We start from the raw sequence: 21,474 nt of genomic DNA, 5'->3' as shown, positions 1-21,474 counted from the left end.
TTCAACTCTAGGATAAGTTTGACATCTCAGAACTTTCTTTTAAAAAGTTACCGCTTTGATAGGCAGTCCTCAACTTATCACTGGTTGGTTAACATCTGTCCAAAATGGGGGTGGAGACTTACTTATTCTCTAGAGGCCTGCTTTGCCTTGACCACCAGGGTCATAACATACATATTTATGATCCTGGTAGGTCAAGACAAAGCAGGCCTCTAGAGAACCCTTTATTTCTCTCAAAGGTTCCAGCAAATGGCCCTCCAATGACCGGTAACTCCCACACTACTCCAAAGGCAGCCACCCTCAATCCCCCAAACAAGAGCCCCTATAGTATAAATAAAGCCCACAGAGTAAGGCCATGCTCACAACGCAAGGTCCAGGGTTCCAAATCCAGTCCACAAGGTAGAGTCCAGGTGCAAGACAATGTCAGTCCTCAGAGCATAGAAAAGTCCAAGGCAAAAAGCAGTTCCAAAGGCACAGTGAAGCAAAAGCCAAAAGCAGTCCACAAGAGAAGGGCTAGATCCAAGACAAAAGGCAAAAGAGCAATCTTCCAAGCAAGACAAGGCAAACCGCAACATGCATGAGTTGAAGCTGGGGAGTGCAAACCAAAGCAAACTCCCCACGGCTTCGCCTTCAGTTACTCCACTCCAGGTGTTCCTTGTGAGGTGGGGTGGGGCAACCTCCTCCCAAGTAACCTTGCAGTCCTTCTCTGGACTTGCCTACACTCCACTCTCCTTGCCCTTGGATCGAGTGGACGAGACAGATGTTCCCCATCAGGGGAGATCCGCTGCCTATCAGCATGACTGCCTGTCAGCAGCCTATCTTCCCATGTCTGTACAGGCAGGCAGCTCTCTGTCTGGTTGACCATCTCCCCCAATGCTTGAGTGGCTGGGACACCATTGTCCTCAGCCCCTGGCCTCCCCAAACATGCCAAGGGAGATGTGCCATCCCTATCGAATGGTCCCCATTCCAAATCCTTCTCCTCCGAACCAGGCTCCAATGGGGCCATGACAATATGTTCTTTGTGTATATACATAAAGAGCCCTGGTGGCGCAGTGGTTAGTATGCAGTATTGCAAGCAAACTCTGCCCACAGCCTGGAGTTTGATCCTGATCGGCTCAAGGTTGATTCAGCCTTCCATCCTTCCAAAGCCAGTAAAATGAGAACCCAGATTGTTGGGAGTAATATGCTGACTCAGTAAACTGCTCAGAGAGTGCTGTAAAGCATTATGGCCATGATGGCGAACCTATGGGACGCGTACCAGAGGTGGCATGCAGCAACTTTTCTGATAGCATGCGAGTTGTCACCCCAGTTTAGCTCTGCTGCACATGTGTGTGCAGCTTCCGCCAGCTAGCTGGTTTTACGGTCTTTGCCACGTATGCACAGGAGGCGGAGTGTATGTGTGTGGGTCACACACTCATGTGGGGGGGGGCTGTGCAGGAAGTTGCATGTGCATGCATGGGGAGATGGAGTGTGTGCGGGGCCGCACGCGCATGTGTGGGGGGCGAATGCAGGGATGCACGCACATTGCATTTTGGGAGTTTGAACACACACATGTACATCCATGCATGCGCTTACGCGCTTTGGACACTCAATCCAGAAAAGGTTAGCGATCACTGCACTATGGTATTCAAGCCTAAGTGCTATACATGTATGTGTAGAGCAGAGAGTTTGTCTGCTGGACATATTGAAGGAGGCATAGCACCTCATCCAAATCTAAACCTTTTTACAAGTCCATATAATAAAAATGAGGGAGAAATATAAGATAAGATAAAATAGAAAGGAAGAAAATAGCTATCAGCTTATATGGTTTAAGTAGTTAAGCCAAGATGTCAATGTAAATGAAGAAAAGGCACTTGCAAAGGTTACTCTAAATTACTGGCATAACCTTGCTACCAAATATTATTTTCAGATTTACCCTGGTTATCAGAAACACACATAACTCCATCTCTCTGGTAATTGGCCACCCTAGTTCGGTATGGACAATTTACAGGAATTTGAAGGAAATTGGGTCCCAGACGATGTCCATGGGTATCTCGATATGAGAAAAGACGACCCTAGAAAAATATATCAGAGGGTTAAAAATGAAGAAGTGAAAAGAGAAGACAGCTTTTCTCTAGTTTTTTCTTATCACTGCCTTTCTCATCACTGCTTTTGAAAGACTATTGCTGGTCCTACTCCACAGGAGGGAAGAGTGTTGATTCCAGAGGACACAAGAACATGGCCCAGAAACAAACCTGTAGATTCAGATCAAAGGTATCTGTTAAATATAGCAAAAAGTGGCAACAAAATTAGAACAATGATTTTGATGCTTTCTCTCGTGTCCCTCAGTCTCTTCTTTCTTAGGTAATTTAGAATTTAAAAAGTCCTCAAATTATTGATATAATTAAATAACAAATTTACAATCTTTCATTTCATTAACAATATCTAGAATGGGGGTCTTATAACTTCCTTGTGTCAACCTCTGCCTCATATCGAGATACTTAAAGTATATGGTTTAAGTTGACGCAAATAATGAATGGTGTTCTTTTTGCCAATTGTTTTAATATTCAGAGGTGAGAACAAAAAACCCAACACACCAAACAATTGAAAAGCATGGGTCCAAGAAGAAAATTCTAATACCAAACAGACTGAGGTTAACATGTTGTTATTATTGCAAAAGTTATCTGATTGAGAGACTGAGTTGCTTAGTGTCACAATGCAATGAATAGGGGGAAAATATATTCTGGTTACCTGTAACATTTTATCAGGGCTAGGTTCAATTCCTGGAGGCATGTTGCTTGGATCAAAGGCCAATTGTTCCACTTCAGCAAAATAATTGACAGGATTTTGGTTTAAGAGAATTTTTCCCACAGGAATGAGAGGATAATCTTTGTGAGACCAAACCTAGAATATATGACCAAGATATTTTACTATATCCAGCTTAAGTTTGCAAGATATAGAAATGTACCTTTTCTACTCTGTGCTGTACACTGGAGAAAAGGTCACAAAAATATACTCACCTTTGTTACATCAAAAGGATTAAATGGAAACTTCTCAGCTTGTTCAAATGTCATAACTTGAATATAGAAAGTCCAAGAGGGGAAGTTTCCATTAGCAATTGCATTGTAAAGATCACGCAGGCCATAATCCGGATCTTCAGAAGCCAGTCTTTTGCGTCTTTGACAGAAAGGTTTTAATTCCTTGATCAGTCTAAAAATATTGAAATGCCATGTTAATTAGTAATTTGCTACCAAATATTATTTTCAGATTTACCCTGGTTATCAGAAACACACATAACTCCATCTCTCTGGTAATTGGCCACCCTAGTTCGGTATGGACAATTTACAGGAATTTGAAGGAAATTGGGTCCCAGACGATGTCCATGAGTATCTCGATATGAGAAAAGACGACCCTAGAAAAATATATCAGAGGGTTAAAAATGAAGAAGTGAAAAGAGAAGACAGCTTTTCTCTAGTTTTTTCTTATCACTGCCTTTCTCATCACTGCTTTTGAAAGACTATTGCTGGTCCTACTCCACAGGAGGGAAAAGTGTTGATTCCAGAGGACACAAGAACATGGCCCAGAAACAAACCTGTAGATTCAGATCAAAGGTATCTGTTAAATATAGCAAAAAGTGGCAACAAAATTAGAACAATGATTTTGATGCTTTCTCTCGTGTTCCTCAGTCTTTTCTTTCTTAGGTAATTTAGAATTTAAAAAGTCCTCAAATTATTGATGTAATTAAATAACAAACTTACAATCTTTCATTTCATTAACGATATCTAGAATGGGGGTCTTATAACTTCCTTGTGTCAACCTCTGCCAGAGCTTAAGACGCAAATAATGAATGGTGTTCTTTTTGCCAATTGTTTTAATATTCAGAGGTGAGAACAAAAAACCCAACACACCAAACAATTGAAAAGCATGGGACCAAGAAGAAAATTCTAATACCAAACAGACTGAGGTTAACATGTTGTTATTATTGCAAAAGTTATCTGATTGAGAGATTGAGTTGCTTAGTCTCACAATGCAATGAATAGGGGGAAAATATATTCTGGTTACCTGTAACATTTTATCAGGGCTAGGTTCAATTCCTGGAGGCATGTTGCTTGGATCAAAGGCCAATTGTTCCACTTCAGCAAAATAATTGACAGGATTTTGGTTTAAGAGAATTTTTCCCACAGGAATGAGAGGATAATCTTTGTGAGACCAAACCTAGAATATATGACCAAGATATTTTACTATATCCAGCTTAAGTTTGCAAGATATAGAAATGTACCTTTTCTACACTGGAGAAAAGGTCACAAAAATATACTCACCTTTGTTACATCAAAGGATTAAATGGAAACTTCTCAGCTTGTTCAAATGTCATAACTTGAATATAGAAAGTCCAAGAGGGGAAGTATCCATTAGCAATTGCATTGTAAAGATCACGCAGGCCATAATCCGGATCTTCAGAAGCCAGTCTTTTTGCGTCTTTGACAGAAAGGTTTTTAATTCCTTGATCAGTCTAAAAATATTGAAATGCCATGTTAATTAGTAATTTGCTACCAAAAATTACTAAATGTAATTATAAATTTATGTACAAATATGTATTGTGAAATTATGTAGTATAGTACTATGGGTGGAAGGAGTAAAGTTTTCCAGCTGTCAGGGTTCTGACGGTGCCCTAATTAAATCATGAGCCTCGAAGGAAAATAGAAGATTGTTGGGATTAATATGCTGACTCAGTAAACTGCTCAGAGAGTGCTGTAAAGCATTATGGCCATGATGGCGAACCTATGGGGACGCACCAGAGGTGGCATGCAGCAACTTTTCTGATAGCATGCGAGTTGTCACCCCAGTTTAGCTCTGCTGCACATGTGTGTGTGCTTCGCCAGCTAGCTGGTTTTACGGTCTTGCCACGTATGCACGGGAGGCGGAGTGTGTGTGGGTCACACACTCATGCGGGGGCTGTGCAGGAAGTTGCATGTGCATGCATGGGGAGATGGAGTGTGTGCGGGGCACGCGCATGTGTGTGGGTCACACACTCATGCGGGGGCTGTGCAGGAAGTTGCATGTGCATGCATGGGGAGATGGAGTGTGTGCGGGGCACGCGCATGTGTGTGGGTCACACACTCATGCGGGGGCTGTGCAGGAAGTTGCATGTGCATGCATGGGGAGATGGAGTGTGTGCGGGGCACGCGCATGTGTGTGGGTCACACACTCATGTGGGGGGGGGCTGTGCAGGAAGTTGCATGTGCATGCATGGGGAGATGGAGTGTGTGCGGGGCCGCACGCGCATGTGTGGGGGGCGAATGCAGGGATGCACGCACATTGCATTTTGGGAGTTTGAACACACACATGTACATCCATGCATGCGCTTACGCGCTTTGGACACTCAATCCAGAAAAGGTTAGCGATCACTGCACTATGGTATTCAAGCCTAAGTGCTATACATGTATGTGTAGAGCAGAGAGTTTGTCTGCTGGACATATTGAAGGAGGCATAGCACCTCATCCAAATCTAAACCTTTTTACAAGTCCATATAATAAAAATGAGGGAGAAATTGATAAGATAAAATAGAAAGGAAGAAAATATCTATCAGCTTATATGGTTTAAGTTGACGCAAATAATGAATGGTGTTCTTTTTGCCAATTGTTTTAATATTCAGAGGTGAGAACAAAAAACCCAACACACCAAACAATTGAAAAGCATGGGTCCAAGAAGAAAATTCTAATACCAAACAGACTGAGGTTAACATGTTGTTATTATTGCAAAAGTTATCTGATTGAGAGACTGAGTTGCTTAGTGTCACAATGCAATGAATAGGGGGAAAATATATTCTGGTTACCTGTAACATTTTATCAGGGCTAGGTTCAATTCCTGGAGGCATGTTGCTTGGATCAAAGGCCAATTGTTCCACTTCAGCAAAATAATTGACAGGATTTTGGTTTAAGAGAATTTTTCCCACAGGAATGAGAGGATAATCTTTGTGAGACCAAACCTAGAATATATGACCAAGATATTTTACTATATCCAGCTTAAGTTTGCAAGATATAGAAATGTACCTTTTCTACACTGGAGAAAAGGTCACAAAAATATACTCACCTTTGTTACATCAAAAGGATTAAATGGAAACTTCTCAGCTTGTTCAAAAGTCATAACTTGAATATAGAAAGTCCAAGAGGGGAAGTTTCCATTAGCAATTGCATTGTAAAGATCACGCAGGCCATAATCCGGATCTTCAGAAGCCAGTCTTTTTGCGTCTTTGACAGAAAGGTTTTTAATTCCTTGATCAGTCTAAAAATATTGAAATGCCATGTTAATTAGTAATTTGCTACCAAAAATTACTAAATGTAATTATAAATTTATGTACAAATATGTATTGTGAAATTATGTAGTATAGTACTATGGGTGGAAGGAGTAAAATTAGCTACCAACTATTACTAAATATAGAAATTTAGTAATTCTTAATATATCCGGTTATTGACTAGGTCATCACAAGTGACGTGGTGGCCTAGTGGTGAAGACTCTCACCCTCCACTCAGAATGTTGAGAGTTCAATCCTGGGTAATGGCAGATGTCTCTCTCTTAGCATATAAAGAAAAAATATCTGCTGCCAACTCCACGTAGGAGTCAGGAAGGGCATCCAGTCAGTAAATGTTCAGTTACATCCAATCACCCAAACTCTACTCCGAATTAAGGGACTACAAGATTATTTTTTTAAAAATACAAACCTCAACCCAGTAACAGCAATCTGCATTAAAAATGTAAATGTGCTGTCACAGAATGTTTATAAAGTTGCTATATAAGAAACAAATCTAGGCCCAAGGATATATTGTGAAATATATGCAGGGAAAACAGTATTATGGGTGGAAGGAGTAAAGTTTTCCAGCTGTCAGGGTTCTGACGGTGCCCTAATTAAATCATGAGCCTCGAAGGAAAATAGAAGATTTTTGCTAAAACTAATATTGTTATTATTTAAAAATAGGAATGGATATGAATGTAAGTGGCTTTGCCTAGCAATTTAGTGCATGGTCAATACAGATAGAAAGAAATTAGATACGTTATCAGAAGGAGCAGTCAGGGACAGATGCCTGATGTCTCAACATAGAAGAGAAAATAGTAACAGTAGGTCATAATTACCTTTACATGAAATTTGCAGTACACTGCATTGCCATAAGCATTGACTAGCTTAAAAGTATGTGACCCAAAGCCATGCATGTGACGGTGCCCATCTGGAATGCCACGATCGCTGAACAGGATTGATACCTACACGAGCCAAAACAACGTACATCACTAGCTTTAATGAGAACATCAAGGCTGGATTCCATTGAACAACTGTCTCCTTCTGCACAAAGGTATATTCCAATTGTATTTCATGCATATTCTCATCCATCCCAACTCAATATCAATAATGTCGTATTGCAGTTTCAGAACATTCATTCGAGAAACAAGAATAATTATGCTCCGTGTGTTGGAAATGAATTCAACCAACAAGCATGGGTCGATGAAAACAAAGAGACTTTATTAAAAGAAAATAATAAAAACAATTTTGCAAAATAGGGTGGTATCCCAGCAGATCTCAACAAGGAGTTTGAGCCAGGAAGCCACACCTGAAATTTCAAAAGCATTTCAATTTATAGTTCCCTATCCCAACACCCCCCATGCCCCTCCTACATCAGATCCAGTGACCGATCATAGTTAATCTGCTACGCCTTCAGAGACAACATCATCTCCTTCTCTAATTTCATGTTCATCAACACCTCCCTATAACTACCCATAAAATATTTACAAGCATGGCTCTTCTTTATCTCTACTGTCTTGGCATTAAGGAATTTCCCTTTAGCTGGGCATCTTTCTAAGGGGCTTCAAACAAAGATTTATTCTAACACAACATTGTTACATTTTCAGCATGTCTTTTCTCCACTATTTTAAAGCAAAATAATTGACAGGATTTTGGTTTAAGAGAATTTTTCCCACAGGAATGAGAGGATAATCTTTGTGAGACCAAACCTAGAATATATGACCAAGATATTTTACTATATCCAGCTTAAGTTTGCAAGATATAGAAATGTACCTTTTCTACTCTGTGCTGTACACTGGAGAAAAGGTCACAAAAATATACTCACCTTTGTTACATCAAAAGGATTAAATGGAAACTTCTCAGCTTGTTCAAATGTCATAACTTGAATATAGAAAGTCCAAGAGGGGAAGTTTCCATTAGCAATTGCATTGTAAAGATCACGCAGGCCATAATCCGGATCTTCAGAAGCCAGTCTTTTTGCGTCTTTGACAGAAAGGTTTTTAATTCCTTGATCAGTCTAAAAATATTGAAATGCCATGTTAATTAGTAATTTGCTACCAAAAATTACTAAATGTAATTATAAATTTATGTACAAATATGTATTGTGAAATTATGTAGTATAGTACTATGGGTGGAAGGAGTAAAGTTTTCCAGCTGTCAGGGTTCTGACGGTGCCCATCTGGAATGCCACGATCGCTGAACAGGATTGATACCTACACGAGCCAAAACAACGTACATCACTAGCTTTAATGAGAACATCGAGGCTGGATTCCATTGAACAACTGTCTCCTTCTGCACAAAGGTATATTCCAATTGTATTTCATGCATATTCTCATCCATCCCAATTCAATATCAATAATGTCGTATTGCAGTTTCAGAACATTCATTCGAGAAACAAGAATAATTATGCTCCGTGTGTTGGAAATGAATTCAACCAACAAGCATGGGTCGATGAAAACAAAGAGACTTTATTAAAAGAAAATAATAAAAACAATTTTGCAAAATAGGGTGGTATCCCAGCAGATCTCAACAAGGAGTTTGAGCCAGGAAGCCACACCTGAAATTTCAAAAGCATTTCAATTTATAGTTCCCTATCCCAACACCCCCCATGTCCCCCCTACATCAGATCCAGTGACCGATCATAGTTAATCTGCTACGCCTTCAGAGACAACATCATCTCCTTCTCTAATTTCATGTTCATCAACACCTCCCTATAACTACCCATAAAATATTTCACAAGCATGGCTCTTCTTTATCTCTACTGCCTTGGCATTAAGGAATTTCCCTTTAGCTGGGCATCTTTCTAAGGGGCTTCAAACAAAGATTTATTCTAACACAACATTGTTACATTTTCAGCATGTCTTTTCTCCACTATTTTAAAGCAAAATAATTGACAGGATTTTGGTTTAAGAGAATTTTTCCCACAGGAATGAGAGGATAATCTTTGTGAGACCAAACCTAGAATATATGACCAAGATATTTTACTATATCCAGCTTAAGTTTGCAAGATATAGAAATGTACCTTTTCTACTCTGTGCTGTACACTGGAGAAAAGGTCACAAAAATATACTCACCTTTGTTACATCAAAAGGATTAAATGGAAACTTCTCAGCTTGTTCAAATGTCATAACTTGAATATAGAAAGTCCAAGAGGAAGTTTCCATTAGCAATTGCATTGTAAAGATCACGAGGCCATAATCCGGATCTTCAGAAGCCAGTCTTTTTTCTTAAAACAAACCATTGTTTTAATTTCTGTAATTACTGGTTTTAAAAATTGCTGGTTTTATCGTGATAATTTTATTTGATGTATTTGTACTGCCTTTGTATTTATACTGTTCTTTTGGTACATTGGTATAGGAGAAAGAGCTACACAATAAATAACTAATATATCTACAATTGAAGAACAATTTCTAAGGAACATTTCTGGAGTGTGTGCAATAAATGATTAAACTTAATTTAGAATAGAATATAATAGAATAGAATTTTATTGGCCAAGCATGATTGGACACACAAGGAATTTGTCTTGGTGCATATGCTTTCAATGTACATAAAAGAAAAGATACCTTCATCAAGGTATATCACTTACAACACTTAATGATAGTCATAGGGTACAAATTTAACACTTAATGATACAACACTTAATGATAGTCATAGGCCACAAATAAGCAATCAGGAAACAATCAATATCAGTATAAATCATAAGGATACATTACGATGTAGGAATTAATCAAATAAAAAGAGTAGGAAAAGAATTGAGGCCTTTGAACTACGGTGCTGGAGAAAACTCCTGCAAGTAGCTTGGACTGCAAGTCGATCAAACCGGTCAGTCCTAGAGATCAACCCTGACTGCTCTTTAGAAGGTCAGATCCTGAAGATGAAACTCAAATACTTTGGCCACCTAATGAGAAGGAAGGACTCACTGGAGAAGAGCCTAATGCTGGGAAAGATTGAGAGCAAAAGAAGAATGGGATGACAGAAAACGAGGTGGCTGGATGGAGACACTGAAGTAGTAGGAGTGATCTTAAATGGAGTCCCGGGGATGATAGAGAACAGAAAGGCCTGGAGGAACGTTGTCCATGGGGATGCGATGGGTCGGACACAACTTCACGACTAAGAACAACAACAATCAAATAAAAATATCTCCAATATCTTCCCAATAAATCTAATGCTGTCTCAGAACATCCCAAATTATTTTCCAGCCTGGAAATAAAAGAATTGGAGTTGCCTGTGTGAAACACAGTATTTCAAATACTAGCTTATGTTACCTGGCATTTATTACTGCAGTACTGTGTGGTAACACAGTGGTTAGAATACAGGTTAGAATACAGTACTGCAGGCTAACTCTGCCCATAGCCAGGAGTTCGAGCCTGACCGTAGCACGTAGTAAAATGAAGATCCAGGTTGTTGGGGCAATATGCTGACATTTGTAAAATGCTCAGAGAATGCTGTAAGGCACAATGGAGCAGTATAATCTAAGTGCTGTTGCTATTCTATTACAAATTCCCATAATTAAACATTCTAACTATAAAGATTCTGTAAATCTTTCCATGGGGAAAGATGGATAGTTTCTTCATAAGTCTAAAGCAAGCTTTGAAAGCAGTCTTGAGTTTTTCTTTAAAAAAATAGTCTTAAACTGGGCTAGCATTATTTATTTTTTTAAAATCTTTTTAGTTGTTCTTTGTATGTTATGAAATATTTATTGATTTTGCAAATATAAGATAACAACCGATAAATAAAAAACATTGGCTTTTATACACACTGTATGCATAATTCTATATTCATATTTCTACTGGAAAAAACAAATATATGAATTCAAGAAATTCTAGACACCACCCTATTTTTCTCTCTTTCCCTTTATGTTTGCAAGAGTGGAACTAGAACAAGAAACGGCTGAGTGCAGCTTTTGGGCTTTTATCTTAAAACATAAAGATGCCATTAGAAACTAAACCCAGTTCTCTTCTCTCTTGAGAACTTTTTTCCATGATGAAAAATGTAATTTAATATAGCAGCACAATAAGAATCAAGTCTTTAATTTGTAACTCCTGGTCTCTGTCATCTCCTCTGAGCTCAGGATGAAGAATAGAGGGTTTAAATGAAACAGACTAAAAGGGGGTAAAATCTTACCTGGTGCAAAGATTCAGGGCAAAGACTCCAGAAGTCCCATGCCATGTTTGGGTCTTTCAGATGTGTCTGTGGGTTCCTCTTTTGGGTATGGATAAAAGATGGAAACTAACAGAATACAAAAACAAAGAATTAAAATGTTACACACTTAAAGTTAAATCTACAGGTAGTCCTTGCTTAACAACCATTTGCATAGTGACCATTCGAAATTGTAAGTTCACTGAACAAAGGGCTCATGACTTGTGCCAAAGTTATGATTGTTGCGGTCCCCCCATGATCTTGATAGTGATATGGGTACCTGTTTGTACTTGTGATTGGTTGCCGTACACCATATGATCGCCCTTTACAGTGTTCCCTGTCAGCTTCCCCAGAATGACAATGGGTAAGCTAGTAGAGAAGGTTGCAAGCCACTGCTGCTACCAGCCAAGAAAACTTCCTTTATTTTCTTGGGGCTGGCTGAAAAATTTATATCTTGAAATGTAAGGATTTCGGCATGGAGCATTTGCAGGATGGAATGTTTATAGCCAGCCCCCAGAGACAAGAGGATGTTCTCTCAATCCTGAGGGCTTGCTGAAAAATATCCAACCCAAAATTCAAGCAGGATTGTCAGCCCAGATGATTTATAGCCACAGAGCAGAGATGTACCACAGTAGGCAAGAAGGATAGGGTTGTGGGGGAGGCCTTGGGAGGACCAGTGCAGACTGCATAACAATGTCTGTCTGCTTGGGGACTGAAAGTCATGCTAGTATTGTTCAACTCCTGAGGCAACACAATAAGGTACAGTAAAGAATGTGGAGTGCCTTACCAGGGGGGAGGCCCGGAACCAGGGGTGAAATGCTACTGGTTCAGGCCGGTTCCCCAAACCGGTAGTAAAAAATGCTACTGGTATGTTAAACCGGAAGTAAAGAAATGTAAAAAAAAAAAGTTCCGATGATCAGCTGAGTGGCGCACGATCGTCAGAACTTTTTTTTTAACTTTTTAATCATTTTTTACTACCAGTTCCAGCGAATAGGTAGTAAAAAAATGCTTTAAAAAAGTAAAAAAATACGATACCCACACAGCTGTGATCGTCCAAGCCTTTTTTTTTTTACTTTTTTAAAGCATTTTTTTACCTATTCACTGGAACTGTTGGTAAAAATATGCTTTAAAAAGGTTAAAAAAAGATTCACAAGATCACAGCTGTGCTGCGCGATTGTTGGAAGCTTTTTTTTACCTTTTAAAAGCATTTTTTTTTACTATCAGTTCCAACGAATAAGTACTAAAAAAAATTTTTTATTTCTTTTTGTCACAACAGTATACACAAACAAATGTCATAGATAAAACAGCATATCTTGAAGAAAATATATATATATATATGCATCAACTATATTAATTGGATATAATGAAGGGAACAATAGGACAGGAACGGTAGGCACTTTTCTGCTCTTATGCACGCCCCTTAATTTTTTTAAAAATTTTTAAATTTAAAAATTTTTTTTTAAATGCTTTTAAAAAGTAAAAAAAAAAGGCTCGGATGATCACAGCTGTGCCGCGTGATAGTCGGAACTTTCTGTTTACTTTTTTAAAGCATTTTTTTACTACCTATTCACTCATTGGTAAAAATATGCTTTAAAAAGGTTAAAAAAAGATTCCCAAGATCACAGCTGTGCTGCGCGATTGTTGGAAGCTTTTTTTTACCTTTTAAAAGCATTTTTTTTAACTATCAGTTCCAACGAATAGGTACTAAAAAAAAATTTTTATTTCTTTTTGTCACAACAGTATACACAAACAAATGTCATAGATAAAACAGCATATCTTGAAGAAAATATATATATATATATAATTAAAATATGCATCAACTATATTAATTGGATATAATGAAGGGAACAATAGGACAGGAACGGTAGGCACTTTTCTGCTCTTATGCACGCCCCTTAATTTTTTTTAAAATTTTTAAATTTTTTAAAAAAATTTAAAATGCTTTTAAAAAGTAAAAAAAAGGCTCGGACGATCACAGCTGTGCCGCGTGATAGTCGGAACTTTCTGTTTACTTTTTTAAAGCATTTTTTACTGCCTATTCGCCCGAACAGTAGTAAAAAATGCTTTGAAAAAGTTTTTTAAAAGTTTCCCAAGATCGCGCACCACAGCTGATCCCCCCTCCCCACTGTTACTTTACCAAGCCTCCTTTTGGTGCATATGCACATGCACACACAGCACATATTTGTTGTGAACTGCGCAAGTGCACACACAGTGCAAACTTGGCACATGGTGCGCATACACAGCCAGTGAACCGGTAGCAAACCAGTTCAGATTTCACCACTGCCCGGAACAGATTGTGAATGTCTATTCATTCAGGGGCTGAAAATGCTGCTTGTATCTAAGTGGAGCCACACTTGTATGCAGTCTACACTAGGGTTCCCTAGGGTCTGTCCCACTCCAAGACACTTCACTTTCCTTACCTGGAACTTCTACGAGATGGCTTAATGTCTGCAATTGGGAGATTGCAGTCATTGAGCAAAGTAGGCCGGTCCTATATTGTTTAAACAGTCACTTTGTTTCATAACCAAGATTCCTGTCCCAATTGTGGTCATTAAGTGAAGATTACCTATATTATGGATTTCCTACCAATTATTAAATTATCAGGAATGAAAATAAAATGAACAAAAACCACTGCATTTTTAAGTACAATAATTAAGATTGTAATATTGCTTCTGCTTGTTTACTTCTACAGTCAGATACTCACTTTAATAGAACCCTTGTGAAAATATTAGTTAAAATGAAGCTTGGCCCTAGCAAAATAAATACTATGGAATCATACCACTCCATTTTGAAGAATCACATCCATAATTTGAGAATACAACTGATCCATCCACAAGTAGTTTAACTACAGACAATTTTCTATTTTGACTGCCTTTAAAGACTGGGTTACATGGGTTTAAACTTTAAACCAATGTAATAACATTTTGAATGTAGAACAATCATCAAGAGGAACCTAAATGGGAAGTAATCCAAGTCAGGAATATTTATTTAGAGTTAATTTCAGGTCCATTAAATTGATGGTTTCAATGTGCTCACATGCAATTGGAACATTTGGGATAGAATATTTATTTTTATTATTGTACACATTCAAATGGCATAGAAGACCCATCAAGATAACAACAGAGAACCTATGAAACATAAAAGACACTTGTTAGAAGATGTTGCTTTAGATACACACAATCTTCTTTTTATTTACTTTTTAGAATAGAATAGAATTTTTTTATTGGCCAAGTGTGATTGGACACACAAGGAATTTGTCTTGGTGCATATGCTCTCAGTGAACATAAAAGAAAAGATACATTCATCAAGAATTCTAAGGTACAACGCTTAATGATAGGCTCCGACAAATCATAAATATCAATAATGTTCCAATTTACCAGCATTGGATCTCTAACGAAGAAGATGGGAGTGTTGTTCCCTACAAGATCCCAATTTCCATCCTCAGTGTAGAACTTCATTGCAAAGCCTCGAGGGTCACGCACTGTGTCAGCTGAACCTGATTCTCCAGCTTTAAAAAAAATCCCATAATTAAATCATAGTCTATTACCCTGAACGACATTGTCAATTCATTTATTTACTGAGGAATCTATAATACAGAAGGTTTACATTTAAGAGATAAAGAGCAGAAACAGAACTGCATAGAAATAATATAAAGTTCAGAGGGATAGCAGGAGGCTAGGAAGGAGTGGCTTAAATAAATGGAAAAATTATTTACAAATTATCTTTTAAATACAAATAATTTACAGAATACATTCACTGACTACATGCAGAAAAAGCACTGATGAAATATTTTTTAATTTTACACCTTGGTTTCATTCCTTTAAATTTATTGGAGATGCCCATTCAGCAGACTCTGGACAGCTTACAAAATATAATGCTAAATTAAAACAATTAAAAACATGGGGCAATAAAAATAAAGAAAAAACAACCAATTCAATCAAACTGTCAGATAAAGTTAAATTATACATCATTATTCTTTCAGATACATGCAGCCATAAATATCCTTTAGAGAAAGAATATACTGTACCTGTATTTTGGGTGTTCATAAAACTTGCTCAACAATACATGTGTTGCTCCTTTCCTGCGGTAGCCTATTTAATAACATTCTATACTCAAGGTGTTATTTATTAAATGACATTGCCCAGTATCAATTAAAAACACAATATAAACATCTACTTAAAATCACACACACACACACACACACACACATTCAAAGAAACTCCTTTATATATGAAGCAAATAAATAAGATACACTGAAAGTCTGCAAAATCCTTACCAACAGTTGAAAATCGAATAACCATTGGAGTTCTTTTGCCAATGTGCTCAAATACTTTTGCCTTGCAGTATGCGGTGATATCATGTGTCACTTCAAAATAGCCAAATGCTCCTGAAAAATTAAAAGGAGTTACCCTGTTAAAAATTTTAAAAAATATTCCAAGGTCCATAGATTTGGAAAGAATCTCACTTACGGTAGAAGAAACATTATTTCAGAAGCTTACATGTATACATTTTTATGATTTTTTTTTAAATGTTGATTGTTACTATAAATATAGCATCTCCTTTTAATGAAGAATCTCTGTTTCAACAAAGGATTCTGCTAATAAAAAGGAAGAAATCAACTTTCACTATTTTTTTCTTGTTTTCCCCTCTCACACTAATGTAAAGCAAATGAAACCATTATTGGATCCTTAGCTGTTGCACACAAATGGTTTTTACAGACTGAGCAATGGTAATTTCTAAATATTTCTACCTATAGCATATCATTCTTGATTAAATCTGTACATAGAAAGGGTGTATTACATTTTAAAAAATCCAGAACCTAAATTAAATATTTAAAAATGCATAGTGAAACTATGCTTATCTCAATATGAACCTCAGAATCATAAATAAATTTCTGGAGCAATAAATGCAAATAATTTTTCCCTCTGGATAATACAATATTTCTTGATTTTCTTTTAAAAATTCTGAGAAAATATTATGAATCAACTGAAAGTTGACAAGTAAACTACAGTAGGTTAATAAGATCTCTTACATATGTAATATGATAGTACATATGGTACAATTAAGCAAGAATTCAGCAGAATAAATCATGATTTATGAATAATGTGTTACAGAACAAAGTGAAAAAAAAGTTAGAAAAATATCTCTTTCCCAACATTAAAGAGGCTTAGTCTGATTCTAATATTTTCTGGTTACTTTTATTCACAAATCTATGAGCCATGCAAGATTAATTAACCACAATTTTAATGTTTTAATCTTTTAAAGAAAAGATGTTAAATATTATTAAATTGTATCGATTATCAAAATAAAACCAGCAAACATAAATAAAAGCAAGATAAAAACATAACTTTAAACCCAGATTGTTGGGGGCAATAAAAGTTGACTTTGTATATAATATACAAATGGATGAAGACTATTGCTTAACACTGTGTAAGCCGCCCTGAGTCTTCGGAGAAGGGCGGGATATAAATTCAAATAAAAATAAAAATAAAAAAATTCTCACAAATGAATAGATTATAACTAATTCAAACTCCAGTGAAGAAAATCAGTAGCAAAAATAAATATTGCAATGACTAATTATCATTGGTTGCCTCTCAGACTACTGTACAGGTAGTTCATTACTTATGACCACAATTGAGCCCAAAATTTCTGTTACTAAGTGAAACATTTGTTAAATGAGTTATTTAACATATATACATAAATATAAATATATGCCAGAGTTGTTAAGTGAATTACGATAGTTTTTAAATTAAACAAACTGTTGTTAAGTGAATTGGCTTCCCCATTGACTTTGCTTGTTAGAAACTCACAAAAGGGGATCACATGATCCCAGGACACTGCAACTGTCACAAATATGAATCAACTGCCAGGTGTCTGAATTTTGATCATATGACTGTGGGGATGCTACAATGGTCATAAGTGTGAAAACTGGTTATATGTCACTTTTTTCAGTGCTGTTGTAACTTTGAGCAGTCAATACGTGAACTGTTGTAAGTCAAGGACTATCTGTATAAACATCACAGAATAAAAAAAGATTCCTAAATAGATTGATTAAAAGCATAAGAGACACAAACACAATTCACATTTAAAGACTAACCGGCTCCTTTGGCATGGACAACTCTCTCAGGAATCCTTTCTCGGTCAAAGTGTGCCGTCTCATCAGTGAAAATCACATCCTGAACCAGGAGTGGGCCTCTTGGACCAACAGTCAGGACATTCAGCTTGTCTCCTATTGGGATTCCGGCTCCTGTAGTTAAGGACTCGGCTTCCTAGGTTCAAAGCAAAAATCACAGTTATAATAGCAATAGCACTTAAATTTATCTACCGCTTCATAGTGCTTTTACAGCCCATTGTAAAGTGGTTTACAATGTCAGCATATTGCCCCAACAATCTGGGTCCTCATTTTACCCATCTCAGAAGGATGGAAGGCTGAGTCAACCTTAACAATAACAATAAAAGCATCCACAATTTTTTAATTTGAAAGTAATCCAAGATTAATCTGAGGAAATTTGTTTTCTGTAGTTTCAGAAAAATTGGAGATGTTATTCCCAAAATTGGAGATGTTATTCCATAATATGAATTAAGAGATTAGCTATGCATCCAATAAAATATAATTTTAATTTTAAAGATTAAAAACAGAAGTGTCCAGCGCAGGAAAGCATGAGCCAGGATAGAGTTTGAAGCACTGAGAGTTTATTCCATGTAATCTATACACAACAATCTGATCTACTAATGGTCAAGGCAAATTGGTGCCAGATAAAAGTCAACAGGCTTCGGGGCTGGGGGTGGTGGGTCTGGGCATAGGTCTCTTCCAGACTGATAGTCCATATCGACTCCAGACTGATATGTTTGACCCCACCCTCAGGCTCAGCCTACTCATCTCCTACAAGTAGATGGGTTCCCTATTGAGTGGTAAATGTCTATGGAGATTCTCAGTTATCCAGATCATGGTTGTCCCAAAGGTGCTTTTTTCAAAGGTGGATGGAGGGGGGTAATATGACTGGGTGGGCGTGGACAACTTTTTTTTTTCTTTTAAAAGCATTTTTTCTACAACCTCTTCAACCGAAGAGATTGTAGAAAAAATGCTTTTAAAGGGTTCTGACGATCCCAGCTGAGCCGTGCAATCATCAGAGACTTTTTTTTAATTTTTAAAAGCATTTTTTTGGCAGAAGAAAAAATGCTTTTAAAAGTGAAAAAAAAAACCCTCTGATGATTGTGCAGCTCAGCTGGGGTGGGTGGGGCAGGGATTTTTGCTACAGGTTCTCCGAACCACCTGCCGCCATTGCTACCAGATCGGGCAATCTGGTCCGAACTGGGAGCATTTCACCCCTGCTGCTTACCCATTTCAGGAATATCAATTCTGTATTTGTTCCAAATCCATTAAATATCTAGGCATATACCGGTAGGTACAAAAGATTAAACCCACCAGCATGTAATAGAAAGAAAATAGAACACTCTCACAATGAATATTATTCCCAGATTAATTAATATTCTGAGATGAATCCTGGTTTATATATCTGGAAAGTATTTTCAAAAAATAAATTCTTGATTTAAAAAATTCTTGATTCCAAGAATATTTTTACAGAAAATGCAATTACCAATTAGTGAGGGAAGATTCAATTCTGAATTTGGAGCTATATTGTCATACTCACCTGTTGTCAATTATTCAATAATGGAAGCTGACAACTAGTGTTATTTTTTTTTATTTGGGCAACTTTGGTTGGATTGACAGTATTAGCATCTCAATATATTAAAATTCTAATATCTCTCGAAACAATTGCATCAGAAAATTATGGAATGTCATTTCTAATTTAAAAAGATTGATCCTTTTTCCCATGCTAAATGACTTTATGGGGAAACCCAATTTTAAAAATTGGGAAAAGAACGATGATATGGAAGAATTGGATGGAAATAGGATGGAAATAGGATATTGATTTCAGATCAATTGATAAATAAAGCTGAATTTCTAACATACTCTGTGTTAAGAGACAGCTATCATCTACCAGATGTTACTCAAAAGCAAAATTCACAGTTACAACATTTGTTGTAAGAACACTGTTAGGACCAGCCGCAATTTCAGCTTGAGACACCTAAAGTATTAGAACAGCTTGTTAAATCCTAGAAAATTCCTGGAAGTCTGGCATTCTAACAAATCTGCCATTAACAGGAACATAGATTAAACAACTTCTATTTATCCAGATGAGCAGAGATTAACACCAAGTTTAACACAGACCAGTGATGGTAAACCTTTTTGGCACCGAGTGCCGAAAAGGGAGTGCACGTGCGAGAGACACCAAGCGTCGAAAAGGGAACACTTCAGAAGGGAGAATTTCCATTGGTCCTCCTTCTTTCTGGTGACTCCCAATTCCGAAGTTCGAAGAAGCTCCATTCCTGGCGCACAGACCAGTTTTTCCGGTTTCTGGCACTGCTGCATGCACAAAGGTCAACTGATCGCCGTCTGTGCATGCGCGCCATAAACTAGGAAGAGGAACAGGCAACATGGCTCCCCATGCCACTTTGGGCACGTGTGCCATAGGTGGGCACGCATGCCACGCATGCCATCACAGAGATAGACTAGCAATCAAGATGCAAACAATACCCCAATAAAGGAACTGTCAAATAAGCTAACAGTAAACAGCCCAATTTAAGAACCACCAAGATCATGCCCAACAATACTGGCAGGGCAAGTTATTAGAATATAAAATGAGAGCAAATCCCATTCTGTACCAACACTGATGATGCCACCTAGTTTGGGTAATGCAAGAAAACAACCAAGTTCAGAAAGTAACAAGGCCTCCTAATTTTAACCCTGAGCTACCAATTTTTTTTTTGTTTGAATTTATATCCCGCCCTTCTCCGAAGACTCAGGGCGGCTTACAATGTGTTAAGCAATAGTCTTCATCCATTTGTATATTATATACAAAGTCAACTTAATTGCCCCCAACAATCTGGGTCCTCATTTTACCTACCTTAGAAAGGATGGAAGGCTGAGTCAACCTTGGGCCTGGTGGGACTTGAACTTGCAGTAATTGCAAGCAGCTGTGTTAATAACAGACAGACTTAGTCCGTTGAGCCACCAGAGGCCCTTTTTTCCTCCTCTAATGTAAATGGCATCTCGTTACGTTCAGAAGACTGGTGTTGCAACATTGAAAAAAATAAATGTATGGTTCTTTACACATAATAAATTGAAGACCTGATTGCACTTGCCACTTACGAGCCTATTTCATATATATGTAGACTCCGTATGGACAAACAAATGAGTCCCATAATGAGATATGGAACTCATTTATATAAACCTATTTATATAAAATAGGTTTAAAATGATAATTATATAAATGTATTATAAATATATATCTACTTGACTAATTATATTAGATAATACATAGATATATTAATATAGACTTGTAATTATTTAGATATAAAATGATATATGGCCTTTTTGTTGTTACTGTGTTTTTCTTTTTTAAAAAAAGTTTAAGTTTTTTTCTTTTTTTGACAATGCAGGCATTTTTATATTTGTGGGTTTTTTTAATCCATTATTTTACAACAATAAAAGAATATTAGATTGCACTGAAATGGACAGGTTGACGATGGAAATTAAAGACAAAAGATGAACAGAATATTATATAATTTGAGATGTATGGTACAATTGGTTAGACAATAGATGCAAAGATTAGAAAATTAATGATGAAAGACGATTAACGACCAGAAATAAGTACAACAATAGACAAAAGAAGATTTACTGTAAGCAATATTATGGCAAGATAGTACAAAAGTGTAAAGTAAAATATTTAGAATTATAAATGTATAGAGAAGTATGCTAGAAATATGGAAACAATAGATATAAACATGATATTGTATGAACAAGACTTAAATAGTTGCAATTAGGAGGTATAATAGTATTATATTGTAAAAAATTGCTGATACAACCAGTATATTGTTGTTGCAAAGTTGAAACTGTGATGCAAAACGAAGAAAAATGTACAATAAAAATATTTTTTTTAAAAAAATAAAACAATAAAAGAATCTTTAAAAAGAAAAGGCTATTCTTTAAATTAAGCTATGCTGAC

The 21,474-nt window shown here is 36.9% G+C and overlaps 1 protein-coding gene across 1 annotated transcript in view; it reads right to left on the bottom strand.

Annotated features, from left to right (window-relative positions):
• Nucleotides 1-21,474, bottom strand: part of LOC131187409 (catalase-like) — a 42,523-nt gene that overhangs the window by 11,413 nt on the left and 9,636 nt on the right. The window contains exons 2-9 of the mRNA XM_058161642.1: nucleotides 17,502-17,673; nucleotides 15,681-15,791; nucleotides 14,782-14,912; nucleotides 11,390-11,494; nucleotides 7,105-7,230; nucleotides 6,067-6,258; nucleotides 5,810-5,962; nucleotides 3,250-3,388 (exon numbers count right to left, since the gene is read on the bottom strand). Coding sequence (XP_058017625.1) covers nucleotides 3,250-3,388; nucleotides 5,810-5,962; nucleotides 6,067-6,258; nucleotides 7,105-7,230; nucleotides 11,390-11,494; nucleotides 14,782-14,912; nucleotides 15,681-15,791; nucleotides 17,502-17,673 — 1,129 coding nt within the window. The remainder of the gene's footprint in view (nucleotides 1-3,249; nucleotides 3,389-5,809; nucleotides 5,963-6,066; nucleotides 6,259-7,104; nucleotides 7,231-11,389; nucleotides 11,495-14,781; nucleotides 14,913-15,680; nucleotides 15,792-17,501; nucleotides 17,674-21,474) is intronic.

Source organism: Ahaetulla prasina, chromosome 1, assembly GCF_028640845.1.
Source record: "Ahaetulla prasina isolate Xishuangbanna chromosome 1, ASM2864084v1, whole genome shotgun sequence".
NCBI lineage: Eukaryota > Metazoa > Chordata > Lepidosauria > Squamata > Colubridae > Ahaetulla > Ahaetulla prasina.
Note: the sequence above shows the minus strand (reverse complement) of the source record. Positions and strands in the feature narration are given on the sequence as shown.